Below are 12,179 nucleotides of genomic sequence, written 5' to 3'. Positions count from 1 at the left end.
CGTGGCTCGCGCGGCGGCGAGACGCGCAGCGGCGGGAGCTCGGCCTCGCGGGCGGCCCGGCGCCCGAGGCGCCGGCGGCGCCGGCCGCGAGCGCGCCGGCCTGCGACCACTGCGGCGCCGCGGGCGCCAAGCTCCGGTGCTCGGGCTGCCGGTCCGTCGTCTACTGCGCTCGCGCCTGCCAGGCGTCGGCCTGGAAGGCGCACCGGGAGACCTGCGCGGGCGCCGCGCGCGACCGGGCGCGCCGCGCGAAGCGCGCCGTCGCCGACCGGGCCCGGGCCGAGGCCGACGCGGCCGCGAAATTGGCCGAGGCCGAGGCCGCCGCGGAGGCCGTCGCCGCGGCGCTCGAGGAGGCCGAGGCGGCCGAGGCCGGGGTCCGCGAGGAGCGCGCGGCGGCGGACGCCATGGCGCGGACTGTGGCCGCGGGCCTCGACGCGCCCGACGCGGCGCCGAAGCCGTCGGAGATGAAGCGGGCGGTCGCGTCGACGCGCGCGTGGGCCGAGGGCCAGCGCCCGAAGAAGCCCCTGACCCCGGCCCAGCGCCAGAAGCGCGAGGCGCTCTTCCTCGCGGCGCAGAAGGCCAAGGACATGGCGCGGGGCGAGGGCACGAGCCGGCCGTCGCGGCCGAAGGCGCGCGAGCCCAAGTCGCTGAGCCGCGACTACGAGAAGTGGGACGGCTTCGACGACTTCTCCGACGGCGACGAGGCGTGGCAGGGCACGCTGCCCCTGGCGTCCACCTACGGCAAGTGGGACGCCTACGACGGCGAGTCGTCCGACGACGACGCGCCGGCGCGCGACCCGCGCGGCTACGACAAGCTCTGGTGCCCCGTGCACAACGTGAGCCACTACGGCGAGTGCGCCAAGTGCGTCGCGGCGCGCGGCGGGACCTACGAGCCCGTGCTCGCGCCCAAGGCCTACGTGCCGCGGCGCGACCCCAAGGACGTCGACGCGGCGATGGAGTCCATGGAGACTAAGGTGAAGGACCACGCGCGCGCGAAGGACGTGCTCCACCAGCTCAAGGCGAAGATCGACGGCATCCCCGACGACGAGGTGTCCATCCGGGGCTGCCTCGAGGCGATCAAGATCGCCGGCGCCTACTCGCCCAAGGACGCGACGATCCACCAGCTCCTCAAGCCGCCGGACGAGCAGCCGCCGCGGCCCCAGGGCCCCCTGCCGGAGGGGAAATAGCATGGTTTTACCGCCGCAGCTGCGCCCCGGCGTAGCCCAGCGCCGCGCCGAGCGCCAGGGTGGCGGCGGAGACGCCGCCGCCCCCCCGGGCCTCGGCGAGGCGCCGGTTGTGGCCCGCGTTCGTCTGCTCCGCGGACGCCTCGGCGGCCTCGGCGGGCTTGGGCTTGTTGTCGCCGCCGAGCGTGTTGTGGACCGTCTTCGTCGCGAGCTGGTACGTCGCGTAGGGCATGCCGAGGTCGTCGCGCCACGGCGTCCACACGCCGCCGAAGAGCGCGGGGTCCGCGAGGGGCCCGTCGTCGAGCCAGATCTCCGTGGACTCCGGCGTCGAGTCGCGGAGCTCGGCCCACTTCTCGAGGATCGTCGCCTTGACGTCGGCGAACTCGTCGAGGTCGTACAAATTGCGGCAGCTCCGCGCGTCGTCGCAGTCCTCCTCGTCGAGCTCGTTCGGGTTCGCGACGACGTCGAAGAGGGACGTGGTGCCCGGCGTGCGGAGCAGCTTCTGGTGGATGACCTGGGACAGCTCACTCTGGTCCCAGTTGTCGTCCTGGAGCATGTGCTGGCCGTACTCGTAGATCTCGCTCTCCGTGACGCGCGCCTCGACGATGAGCTTGTACTCGCCGACGCGCAACGCGCCCGCGGCGCCGAAGAGCTCGCTGTTGATGTTGTGGGCGACGTGGGTCCGCTGGGACGCGGCCGCGGACGCGCCGGAGACGAACGCGTCCCACTGGTCGACGCCGTCGAGCGAGTCCGTGAGGTGCTCGTGCGACAGCACGTCGTCGAGGGCCGTCTCGGCGTAGGACTGGGGCTGCTGCCCCGGCTCGAGGCGCCGCAGGTGGCCGACCTTGGCCGCGGCGACCGCGGGCGCCGCGCGCTTGTCCTCCTTCGAGGAGACGCCCGCGACGCGTAAAGCCGTCGCGTGCAGGTCCGTGATGTGGACGAGCCCCTCGAAGACGCGCCCGGCGCTCAGGAGCTTGGCGAGGTAGCCGCCGGAGACGAAGGCGGGCACGCGGATGCCGCCCTCGTAGTAGGAGCCCTTCTCGCCCCGGAGGTCCAAATTCGACGACCCGTGCCGGAGGATGCCGCCGTTGTCCGACAAAAAGAAGAGGAGCGTGTTCTCCCACATGGCCTCGGCCTTGAGGTCGTCGTGGATCGACGCGAGGCTCTCGTCGACCATGGAGACCATGCCGCAGAGCTGGCGCCGGAGCCGCGTCGCTGACGCGGAGCCCGCGCGTAGCGATTCGCAGCCGTTCGCGTAGGCGGACCCGTCGACGTACTCGTCGGGCACCTGGATGGGCGCGTGCACAGCCTGGTAGGACACGGTGAGGAAGAGGGGCACGTCGGCCATTTCCGCGTATTTCGCGACGTACGCGCGCGACTTCGCCGTATAGAGGTGCGTCGAGTGCGTGTCCCGGACGCCCTCCTCGTCCTCGCCGACGGGCCGGCCGTTGTGCCACAGGTTCGACCCCGTCATCGTCGTGATCTTCGACTTGTAGTCGGGCCCGCGCATCGCGAAGGATTCGGTGGACGCGTGCGCCACGTGGTCGCCGCCGCCCGTCAGGATGCCGAAGAACTCGTCGAAGCCCCGCTGCGACGGCGTGTAGGCCGCCTGGTGGAAGCCCAGGTGCCACTTGCCGACGAAGACCGTGCCGTAGCCCGCGTCCTTGAGCTTCTGCGAGAGGAACGTCTCCTTGAGAGGGACGCCGCGCGGCTCGGACGGGTGGATGACGGAATCTTGAAGTCCCAAGTGCATGGGGTACTTGCCCGTGAAGAGCGCCGCGCGCGACGCCGTGCACGTCGGCGACGCGTAGAAGGACGTCAGCGTCACGCCGCCGGAGGCGAGCTTGTTCATCGTCGGCGTCGCCGCGTGGAGCTCGCGGTTGTTGTAGCCGACGTCGCCGTAGCCCAGGTCGTCGACGATGGCGAGGACGATGTGGGGCTGGGACGTCTCGTTGCGCGCCGCGGACGCGGCGGCGGCCAGGAGGGCGCCCACGAGGCGGCCCATGCTGCCCCGGCGCATTGGGTGATCTCACTCCCGCGCTAGGTGGATGCTTCCCTGATGTTTGCCTCACCTTACCCACTGACATCGACGCGTCGACGCGTCGTCCACGCAGGCTTGGTTTTTTGAGTCGCCGCGCGCGCGCGCCGCCGCAGCATGGCCCTCGTCGTGATCGCCGCGGCGGTCTTCTGCCTGACCTGCTGCCTCTGGATGCTGATGAGCGGCAAGTTCCGGCCGGCCAAGGCGCCGCCGCACGTCTCCGAGGGCCCGCCCATCGTGGGCAACCTCATGGGCTTCGCCCTGGGCCCCCGGGGCCCTTTGGACTTCATCAAGCGCAACTTCGAGGTCCACGGCGGCGCCTACTCCATGCGCGTCGCCCACAAGACGCTGACGTTCCTCGTGGGCCCGAAGGCGTCGGCGCCGTTCTTCCAGAACCGCGACGACGTCTTCAGCCAGCCCGAGGTCTACGGCTTCATGACCCAGGTCTTCGGCAAGGGCGTCGTCTACGACGCGACGCCCGCGAAGCGCAAGGCCCAGAACGTCCACATGAGCCGGGGCCTCCGGGCCGACCGCCTGAAGTCGTACATCCCGAAGATCCTCATGGAGACGAAGAAGTACATGGGCGACCGCTGGGCCGAGGACGGCGCCTGCGACGTGCTCAAGGCTTTGAGCGAGCTCACGATCCTCACGGCGTCGCGCTGCCTCCACGGCGACGACGTCCGCGAGACCCTGTTCGAGGAGGTCGCGGACATCTACCACGATCTGGACAAGGGCATCACGCCCCTGTCCTTCTTCTGGCCGACGGCGCCCGTCGAGGGCCACCGGAAGCGCGACGCGGCCCGCGTGCGCATGGTCGAGCTCTTCCGCGGCGTCATCGACGCGCGGCGCACGCAGACGCGGGAGCAGGCGGACGCGCGGACCGACATCCTCCAGGTCTTCGTCGACATGAAGTACAAGGACGGCACGATGGCGACGACGGACGAGATCACGGGACTCTTGATCGCCCTGCTCTTCGCCGGGCAGCACACGTCGTCGATCACGTCGACGTGGACGACGCTCTTCATCCTCCACGACGCGAAGCTGAAGGCGCGGCTGCTCGAGGAGCAGCGCCAAATCTTCGGCGCGGGCGACATCCGCGACGCGCCCATGTCCTTCGACGACCTGAACAAGATGGAGATCCTCCACAACTGCGTCAAGGAGACGCTGCGCATGCACCCGCCCTTGATCATGCTCATGCGCAAGGCGATGCAGGACGTGCCCATCGAGACGGACGCCGGGCTCAAGTACGTGATCCCCAAGGGCGACATCGTCTTCACGTCGCCCGCGGTCGCCGGCCGCCTCGACATGGTCTTCAAGGACCCGGACGCCTTCGACCCGGACCGCTACGCGCCGCCGCGCGAGGAGCACGCGACGCCCTTCGCGCATCTCGGGTTCGGCGGCGGCATCCACCAGTGCATGGGCCAGCAGTTCGGGTTCATGCAGGTCAAGACCATCATCTCCTGGCTCCTGCGCAACTACGACATGGAGCCCGCGGGGCCCATGCCCAAGGCGGACTACACGGCCATGGTCGTCGGGCCCGTCGGCGAGCCCATGATCAGCTTCAAAAAGATCGCGCCGCCGCCCGCCGCCGCGGCGTGAGGCGGGGAGCCGCGGCACCGAAACCCCCGCGCCTAAGGGACGAGGGCCCAAAGCGCGAGGCGGGATTGGGTTGTGGCCCGACGGAGGCGTCGACGGCCCGGGCCCGGACTTCCGGACGGCCTCAGAGTCGCCGGCGCACGCCTCCGCTTCTTCTGCAGCACATTCGCGCGCGCGGGGCACCGCTGCGCGACGCAGCTGCTAGCAAATGGAGGACGATGATGTGCCTTTGGCGCAGGCGAGAATCGCGTCGCCGCACGGGAGCCAGCCCCACCTCGCGCCGCTCTCCGCCGGCGAGTCGCCGGACGACCTGCCGCCGCTCGTCGACGCGCCCGTCGTCGCGGCGCCGGCTCTGGACGAGGTCGACGACGCGGACGTCGACGACGAGATCGCGCGGCTCCAGGCGCGGCTCCGCGACCTCGAGGCGCGGCGACGGGGCGCCGCGGCGCCCGCGCCGCCGCCGCCGCCGCCGCCGCCGGCCGTCGAGGTCGAGGCGGAGATCGTCGCGAGCGAGGCCGAGATCCCGGCGGGCGACGGCGACGGCGACGACGACGCGGGCGTGGCCGAGGCGAAGGTCGAGGTCGCCGAGGAGGCGGAGGTCCTCGTGCCGACGCCGAGCCCCGACGCGTCCGCGGTGCCCGTCGCGCTTCCGGTCGCGTGCTGCGTCGACGACAGCAACGTCGCCGACGAGGTCGCCGCGCCGCCGCCCGAGCCGACGCCGCTCTGGGTCGCGAGCCCCGCGGACGAGCGCGGCTACGTCGAGACTCGGGAGGAGGCGCCCGCGCGCGACGACGATGAATCCGTCGAACGCCAGTTCCGGTTGGACCTGCGACGCGCCGTCGAGGAGTCGTTGCGGCCGTCGTCCTTCGCGACGCGCGCCGGCGACGACGACGAGGAGAAGAAGGACGAGGGGGAGCTGGAGGACGTCGACGCGTCGCAAGCCGGCTCGCGGCGCCGGCGCCGCTGGTCCTACAAGGCCGGCGACGGCGGGAGCCTCGCGCACGCGCTCGACGTCGAGGAGTCCTTCCCGACGATCCACGGCACGAAGTACTACGTCGCGCAGACGAAGGTGCTGTCCGACGAGCGCGTGACCATATCCCGCGTCGGCCGCTGGTTCCGCGACGTCCGCGAGCTCGCGTCCGAGCCCGCGGACGACGGCGACGCGGGCGCCGGCGGCCTGGGCCGCGCGACGGCGGACTACCCGCCGGAGCCGGGCGTCGCGCGCGCGGCGGCGGCGGCCTCGGCGGAGCCCGCGAGCCCGCGCGACGCGTCGACGTCCCCCGCGCTCGCGGCGGACCTGCCGCTCCTCGCCGTGCGGGACCTCATCCGGAGCAACGCCATCTGCGGCGGCGAGTGGCGCGAGGGCCCCGCGCACGACGCGGACATCGACATCGGCGTCGGCGACCTCGTCCGCTTCCGGCTCCGCGGCGCGGCGACCGTCGACGAGTACGGCGTCGTGCTCTGGGTGTCCAAGGCGTCGACGGACGCGGGCTCGCGCAACGCCGGCGCCCACGTCCAGGTCTGCACGCACGCGTGCGGCATGCTCGTGCCCCGCCACGAGATCGCGTTCGGCGTGTCGCGCCTCTACGGCGACGTCATCGACGTGCTCCTCAAGGACTTCTCCATGGAGATCCAGCTCCGCCCGAACAAGTTCCTCTTCATCTTCGAGCCCGACGCCGTCGTCTTCCCGACGCTCGCGTACTCGACGGGCGTCGACGTCCACGACGGCGCCGCGCCGGGCGGCGCCGCGGACGGGCCCGGCGAGGGGGCCTAGGACGCTGGTCGTAACGGCACGCGGCGTCTCGTCGATGGCGTCAGCAGGCTCCCATCTTCTCGGCCTTCTCCTGTATCCATGTAAAAGTAGGCGTAAAAGTTCAATTTGACTTCCACATCATTCTATGTGGGGGATATGTGGGGGACGGGGCAGCAGCGGCAATGCCATTGTGCATTCTCGCGTAGCGGTGGGCAACGCACAGGCACCGCATTCCGTTTTTTTTCCTTGTTAGGCCAGGTGTGGATCGATGCTCGCGCGTCTCGTCGCGTCCGCGGTCGCGCTGGGCGCGGCGGCGGCGACGTCCGATTGCTCCTCCTGCGTCGAGCGCGGCGATAGCGTCGTCAAGGTGATCACCCACGGCGTGTGGTCGAACACGTTCTGGACCCTGTTTCGCGCGGCGGCGGTGCAGGCGGCGGCGGACCCGGGCGTGGCCCTGGACATGGAGCTCCGCGAGACCTGGGACTCGGATGTCATGGCGGCGGAGATCGACGGCCTCGCGCGGACGTGCCTCGGGAAGTGCGTCGCCGTCGTCACGCTCCCCGACGCGGCCGCGCGCGCGGCCGTCGCGCGGGCGACGGCCGCGGGCGTCGTCGTCTACGGCGTCAACAGCGGCTACCCCGGCGCGGGCCTCGGCCTCAGCGGCTTCGTCGGCGCGAACGAGACCGAGGCGGGCCTCGCGGCCGCGGCCGCGGCCTACGACGCGATGGGAAACGCGCCGGCGGCCGCGCGCGTCGCCTTCGTGGACCACGAGAACGGCACGAACGCGGGCCTGCTCGAGCGCTTCGCGGGCCTCGCGCGGGGCGTCGCCGCGCGCGGCGGCGCGGCGACCTACGCGGCCTACGACGGCGCGCGCGGCGCGGCGCGCGCGACGACGGCGCTCGTCGACGTCGTCGCCGACGCGGCCGGCACCTGCGCCTTCGATTTCGTGGTCGGGGGCGGCGTCGACGCGGCGGCGCCGATCGTCGCGGCCCTCGCGTACCGCGGCTGCTCCGCGGCGACGGCCGTGGGCCACTTCGACGCGACGGAGGCCGCGTTCGACGACGTCGAGGGCGGCGTCGTCGCGTTCGCCGTGTCGCAGCAGGCCTGGGCCCAGGCCTACTTCGCGACCTACCTCGCGGCGATCCACGCGTTCGCGGGCCTCCCCGTCGGCGGCGGCGGCGACCGGTCGCTCTTCCCGACGGGCCCGCTCGTCGCCGACGCCGCCGCGCTGCCGACCGGCCGCGCGCGCGAGTGCCTCGACGACTCCTACGCGACCTGCGCCGAGGACCGCGGCGGCACCGTCATGGACGGCTGCGCGCGCGTGAACCGGTCGCGCGTCGTCGTCGCGGGCGTCGTGCCCGGCGCGGCGACGGACGGCTGGTGGGACCTCGTCGCGGACGCGGCCGCGGACGCCGCGTCGGCGTCGGACCTCGGCGTGTCCCTCGCGCGCGGGGGCGTCACACGCACGGAGGCGGGCGACTTCGAGAACGCGTCCCGGGCCACGTTCGAGCTCTGCGGCGGCCCCGACCCCGTCGACGGCTTGTTCGTCAAGCTCTCGTCGGAGCTCCTCTACAACGCGACGCGTTTTTGTGTCGAGCGGGGCGTCGCCGTCGCGTCCTTCAACAGCGGCTTCGAGTCGGGCGCGTTCCCCGTACCCGGCCTCCTCCACCACGTGGGGCTCCCCGAGCGGGAGACGGCCCGGGACGCCGCGGCCCACGTCCTCGCCGCCGGCGGCGCGGCGCGGCTCTACTGCGTCGTCGAGGCGGCGGACCGGGACACGCCGAACATGGTCGCGCGCTGCGCGGGCGTCGCCGACGCCGCCGGTGCCGCGGTCGCGGGCTTCCGGTTTCGGTAAGGCGTTGAAAGTCCCGGTTACGGTTGCGGTTCCGGTTCCGGTTTTCCACGGTTACGCCCCCAAATCCCCGGTGACGGTGACGGTGGTCTCACGGCGGCCTCGACCGAACCGGAACCGAGCTCAGGCTAACCGAAGTGCTCCCTGGGCGCCGACTTAGGCGCCGAAGGCGCCTAGGATCAGTAATTTTACTCGACGCGAAGACGTCACTCACTTCAGCTTAGGCCGCCGGGAAAGGAACCCCGCCTACTTAAAACCGACGAACAAGGGAGGGCATCGACAGCTGAGACTTCAGCTTGAGTTCAAGTTACTGTGTCAACTGACGTGCTGCGTCGCGGCGTCGAGCGATGCTCGACGCCATGTAAGTGCGCGGCGTCGCGGATGCGCCGGCCGTTGCCCTGGGCGCGCGCCGTGGCGTTCCGCAGTGCCGCACGGCGCGCGCCGCCGCCGCTGCCAGCGCTCTTCCCTAAACCCAGGTGCGCCGCCGGCGTCCCATCGCACACACCAGCATTAAAGGCGGGTCTGAGCCCACCCATGGCACTTATTCGTTTCATAAAGACTGGGAGAGCATCGTACACATCCCCACCCGACATGCATCGCTCGGCGACGGGAAGGGAGTGATGACCAGAGGCGTATCAGTCCCGTCTGCGCTTTCTCTAGCACCGCTCGCACACCCGCAGGTCCTCGCGCGCGCCGGCGATAGCGGCGTCCCCGGGCTCGCGCGAGAACGACAGTCGTCGGCGAGGACACGCTCCTCGCCGTCCCGCGGCCGCCTCTCGAGAGGAGGCCTCGACGCGCGCGGCAATTAACACACTTTCTTTCGCGAAATCCCCCGCGCGCCACGCCCACGACGACGACGATGTGTTAATGCTGGAGAGCTCACCAGCCCATGTCCGCCGCCGTCTTGCCGAAGGCGGCCTCCATGCGCCTGCCCGCGTCGACGACGGTCTCCACGGGCACGTTGTAGGGCGGCGTGCACATGACGCCGCCCGCGGGGACGAAGTAGGGCCAGACGCCCTCGGCCTTGCAGTGCGCCTTGAGCACGCCCGCGGCCTCGACGCGCGCCGCGGGCTCCACGGACGGCACGAAGCAGGCGCCGCGCATCAAACCGAGGCCGTGCGCGACGACCTTGCCGTTGCACGCCGCCGCGGCCCTCTTCAGGCCCGCGTCGAGCGCGTCCGCGGCTTCGGTGATGTGCGCCCGCCACCGGGGGATCTCCCGGAGCACGGCCGTCGCCGCGAGCAGGGCCCGGGGGCTCGACGCCGCGTAGGTGTGGGACTGGCCGAGCGTCTTGCCGCTCGCGCGGAGCTCGGAAGCGCCGCGCGCGAGCACCGCGCCCGCCATGGGGAAGACGCCCGACGCGATGGCCTTCCCAAAGGTCACGCAGTCCACCTCGATGCCCCAGGCGTCGACGAGGAAGAGCGTGCCCTGGCCGTGGCGGCCGAGGCCGCACATGATCTCGTCGGCCAGGACGAGCGCGCCGTGCGACCGCGCGAGGGACACGAACTCCGCGAGCAGCTCCTTGGGCCAGGGCGCCGCGGCGCAGGACGAGCCCCACTGCGGCTCCACGACCACGCACCCGAGCTCGCCGCCGTGCTCGGCGAAGAAGTCGGCCCAGGCGGCCCGGAGCGACGCGGCGTCGCCGTCGCGGAAGATGTGCGGCGCCGGGTAGACGAGCTGGTCGGGCTTCGTCGCGCGGCCCACGGCCGTCATGGCGCCCGCGGGCACGCCGAGACTCGACGACGGCGGGCCGTGGTACGACCGGTCCGCGACGGCGACCTTGACGCGGGCCGCGCGGCCGCGCGCCTGCTGGAGGTGCAGCAGCAGCTCGACGGCCGCGAGCACGGCCGACGCGCCCTCGACCTGCAGGCTCACGCACCAGTCGTCCCCGAAGGACTCGGGCAGGTGCTTCGCGAGCTCCTCGTTGAAGCCGTCGTACTGCGGCGGCAGCGCGGCCGACGTGTGCTGCACCAGGGGGCTCGCGAAGCCGTCCGCCGCGAGCGCGTCGAGCGCCGCCTTCTCGTACTCGTGGCCCTCGATGAGCACGCCGCGCAGCGCCTCGCCCTGGAAGACCTCGCTGCAGGCGCGGCCGATGGACAGCATCGACGTCTCGGTTCCCTTGGAAGGGCTCCAGACCTCCTCGATGCCCCGCTTGCGGAGGATGATGGGCGGCACGCTCAGCACCGGGCCGTGGTCCGCGCGGCTCGCGATGCGAGAGGGCGTGGAGAGGCGGCGGCACGCGAGGCGGGCGGCCATCGTGGATCGGCACTTCTTCTGGCGCCGCAAAAGCATCTTTCCGGCATCTCGCTTGAGGCAAGAGCCGGTCGAGCCCCTCCGCGTGTCGGCGCTTGGCAGCGTCCTCGTCGCTTTGCCGGTGCTGCCGCAGCGCATACGCATCGCAGCCGTCGCCTGGGACCTGCTGCGCATCGCTGCCGCGTCGCTCCGATCGGCTTTGCATCGCTGCGATCGATCGCTGGACGCGTGGCGTTTGCAAGCGCTCGAGATCGGCAGTATGCCGCTCGGCCGCGTCGCTTTGGCGGCGCTCGCGCTGCTCGTCGTCGCCGTCGCCAAGGAGCACGACTACTACAAGCTGCTCAAGGTCAAGAAGGGCTGCAGCGACAAGGAGCTCAAGAAAGCCTATCGCGAAGCGGCGAAGAAGTACCACCCGGACAAGAACGTCGGCGACGAGCAGGCCGCCAAGAAGTTCGCGCTGGTGGCCAAGGCCTACGAGGTGCTCAGCGACCCGGAGCAGAAGCGCATCTACGACCTCGGCGGCGAGGAGGCGCTGAAGCGCGGCGGCGGCAACGGCGGCGGCGGCGGCGGCGGGTTCCAGCAGCAGTCGGGCGGCTCGCCCTTCGGCGGCGGCTTCGGCGGCGGCGGCGGCTCGCCCTTCGGCGGCGGCGGGAATCCCTTCGCGTCCATGTTCGGCGGCGGCGGCATGCCGGGCTTCGGCGGCGGCGGCGGCGGCGGGTTCCCCGGCGGCGGCGGCGGCCAGCCGAGGCCACCGAAGAAGCCGGCCGGCCCGACGCCCGCGCAGAAGCGCGAGGAGGAGCGGAAGAAGAAGGCGAAGGAGGACAAGGCGAAACAGCAGTGGGCCGCGGACGAGGCGAAGCGGAAGAGCAAGCGCCTGGAGCAGAAGCGCCAGGCCGACGCGCGCGCGAGGAAGCAGGAGGAGGCGGACGCGAGGTTCGCGAAGCGCCAGGCCGAGAAGGCCGCCGCGGAACTCTAACACCTAGCCCGTCGCGCCACCGGCGGCCGCGCGCTAGAGTCGCCGGGGGCCGTTTACGCCGCGCGCTCACGCGACCTCCGCGGGCGTCTTCGTCGTGAGCTTGTCGATGGCGTGGATGGCGCCCGAGTCCATCTCGTCCTTGATGGAGCGCATGACGAGCTGCTGCCGCTTCACGCGCGAGAGGCCCTCGAACGCCTCGGACACGACGACGATGGCGATGTGCGAGCCGTTGGGGTCGTCCTCGTTGTTCGTGACCTCGAGGGACGTCGGCGCGATGGCGGCCGTGATCTTCTCCACGCAGCGCGCGACGCTGCCCTCGGCGCGCAGCGGCGCGCTCAGGCGCGCGGCGCGCGGCCGCGCCGCCGCCGGCGCGAAGCCCTGGGCGACGGCGGCGAGCGAGACGACGAGCGCAGCGAGGCGCATGGCTTCTTTACTGATCGCTGCGGCGCGCGCAGCGAGCCCTGCGAGTCGCGGCAGCGGTGCCGAACGCGAGGCTGGACCGGCGACGCGGGCGCGCGTCGTGGCAGCTC

General features: G+C 72.1%; 3 protein-coding genes across 3 annotated transcripts in view; 2 read left to right on the top strand and 1 right to left on the bottom strand.

Annotated features, from left to right (window-relative positions):
* Window positions 1-3,033, bottom strand: part of ARS18 (putative arylsulfatase) — a gene marked incomplete at both ends in the record, with an annotated part of 4,965 nt that extends 1,932 nt beyond the window's left edge. The window contains one exon of the mRNA XM_009038658.1: window positions 1,196-3,033. Within this exon, the coding sequence (XP_009036906.1) occupies window positions 1,196-3,033 (1,838 nt within the window). The remainder of the gene's footprint in view (window positions 1-1,195) is intronic.
* A 247-nt stretch (window positions 3,034-3,280) lies between these two features.
* On the top strand, window positions 3,281-8,423 carry AURANDRAFT_71622 (hypothetical protein; the record flags this gene model as incomplete). The annotated part of the gene is made up of 3 exons (XM_009038873.1): window positions 3,281-4,746; window positions 5,054-6,532; window positions 6,822-8,423. 3 exons carry the CDS (start codon window positions 3,337-3,339, stop codon window positions 8,421-8,423), a joined length of 4,491 nt encoding a protein of 1,496 aa, XP_009037121.1.
* A 2,596-nt stretch (window positions 8,424-11,019) lies between these two features.
* AURANDRAFT_9344 (hypothetical protein) lies at window positions 11,020-11,283 on the top strand (the record flags this gene model as incomplete). The annotated part of the gene is made up of 1 exon (XM_009038874.1): window positions 11,020-11,283. A coding segment is annotated over one exon (264 nt), but the record flags the coding sequence as incomplete, so codon positions are not given.
* Between the last annotated feature and the right edge of the window lie 896 nt (window positions 11,284-12,179).

This window comes from Aureococcus anophagefferens, assembly GCF_000186865.1.
Source record: "Aureococcus anophagefferens unplaced genomic scaffold AURANscaffold_9, whole genome shotgun sequence".
Classification (NCBI taxonomy): domain Eukaryota; class Pelagophyceae; order Pelagomonadales; family Pelagomonadaceae; genus Aureococcus; species Aureococcus anophagefferens.
This window is presented reverse-complemented; position numbering and strand designations above follow the sequence as displayed.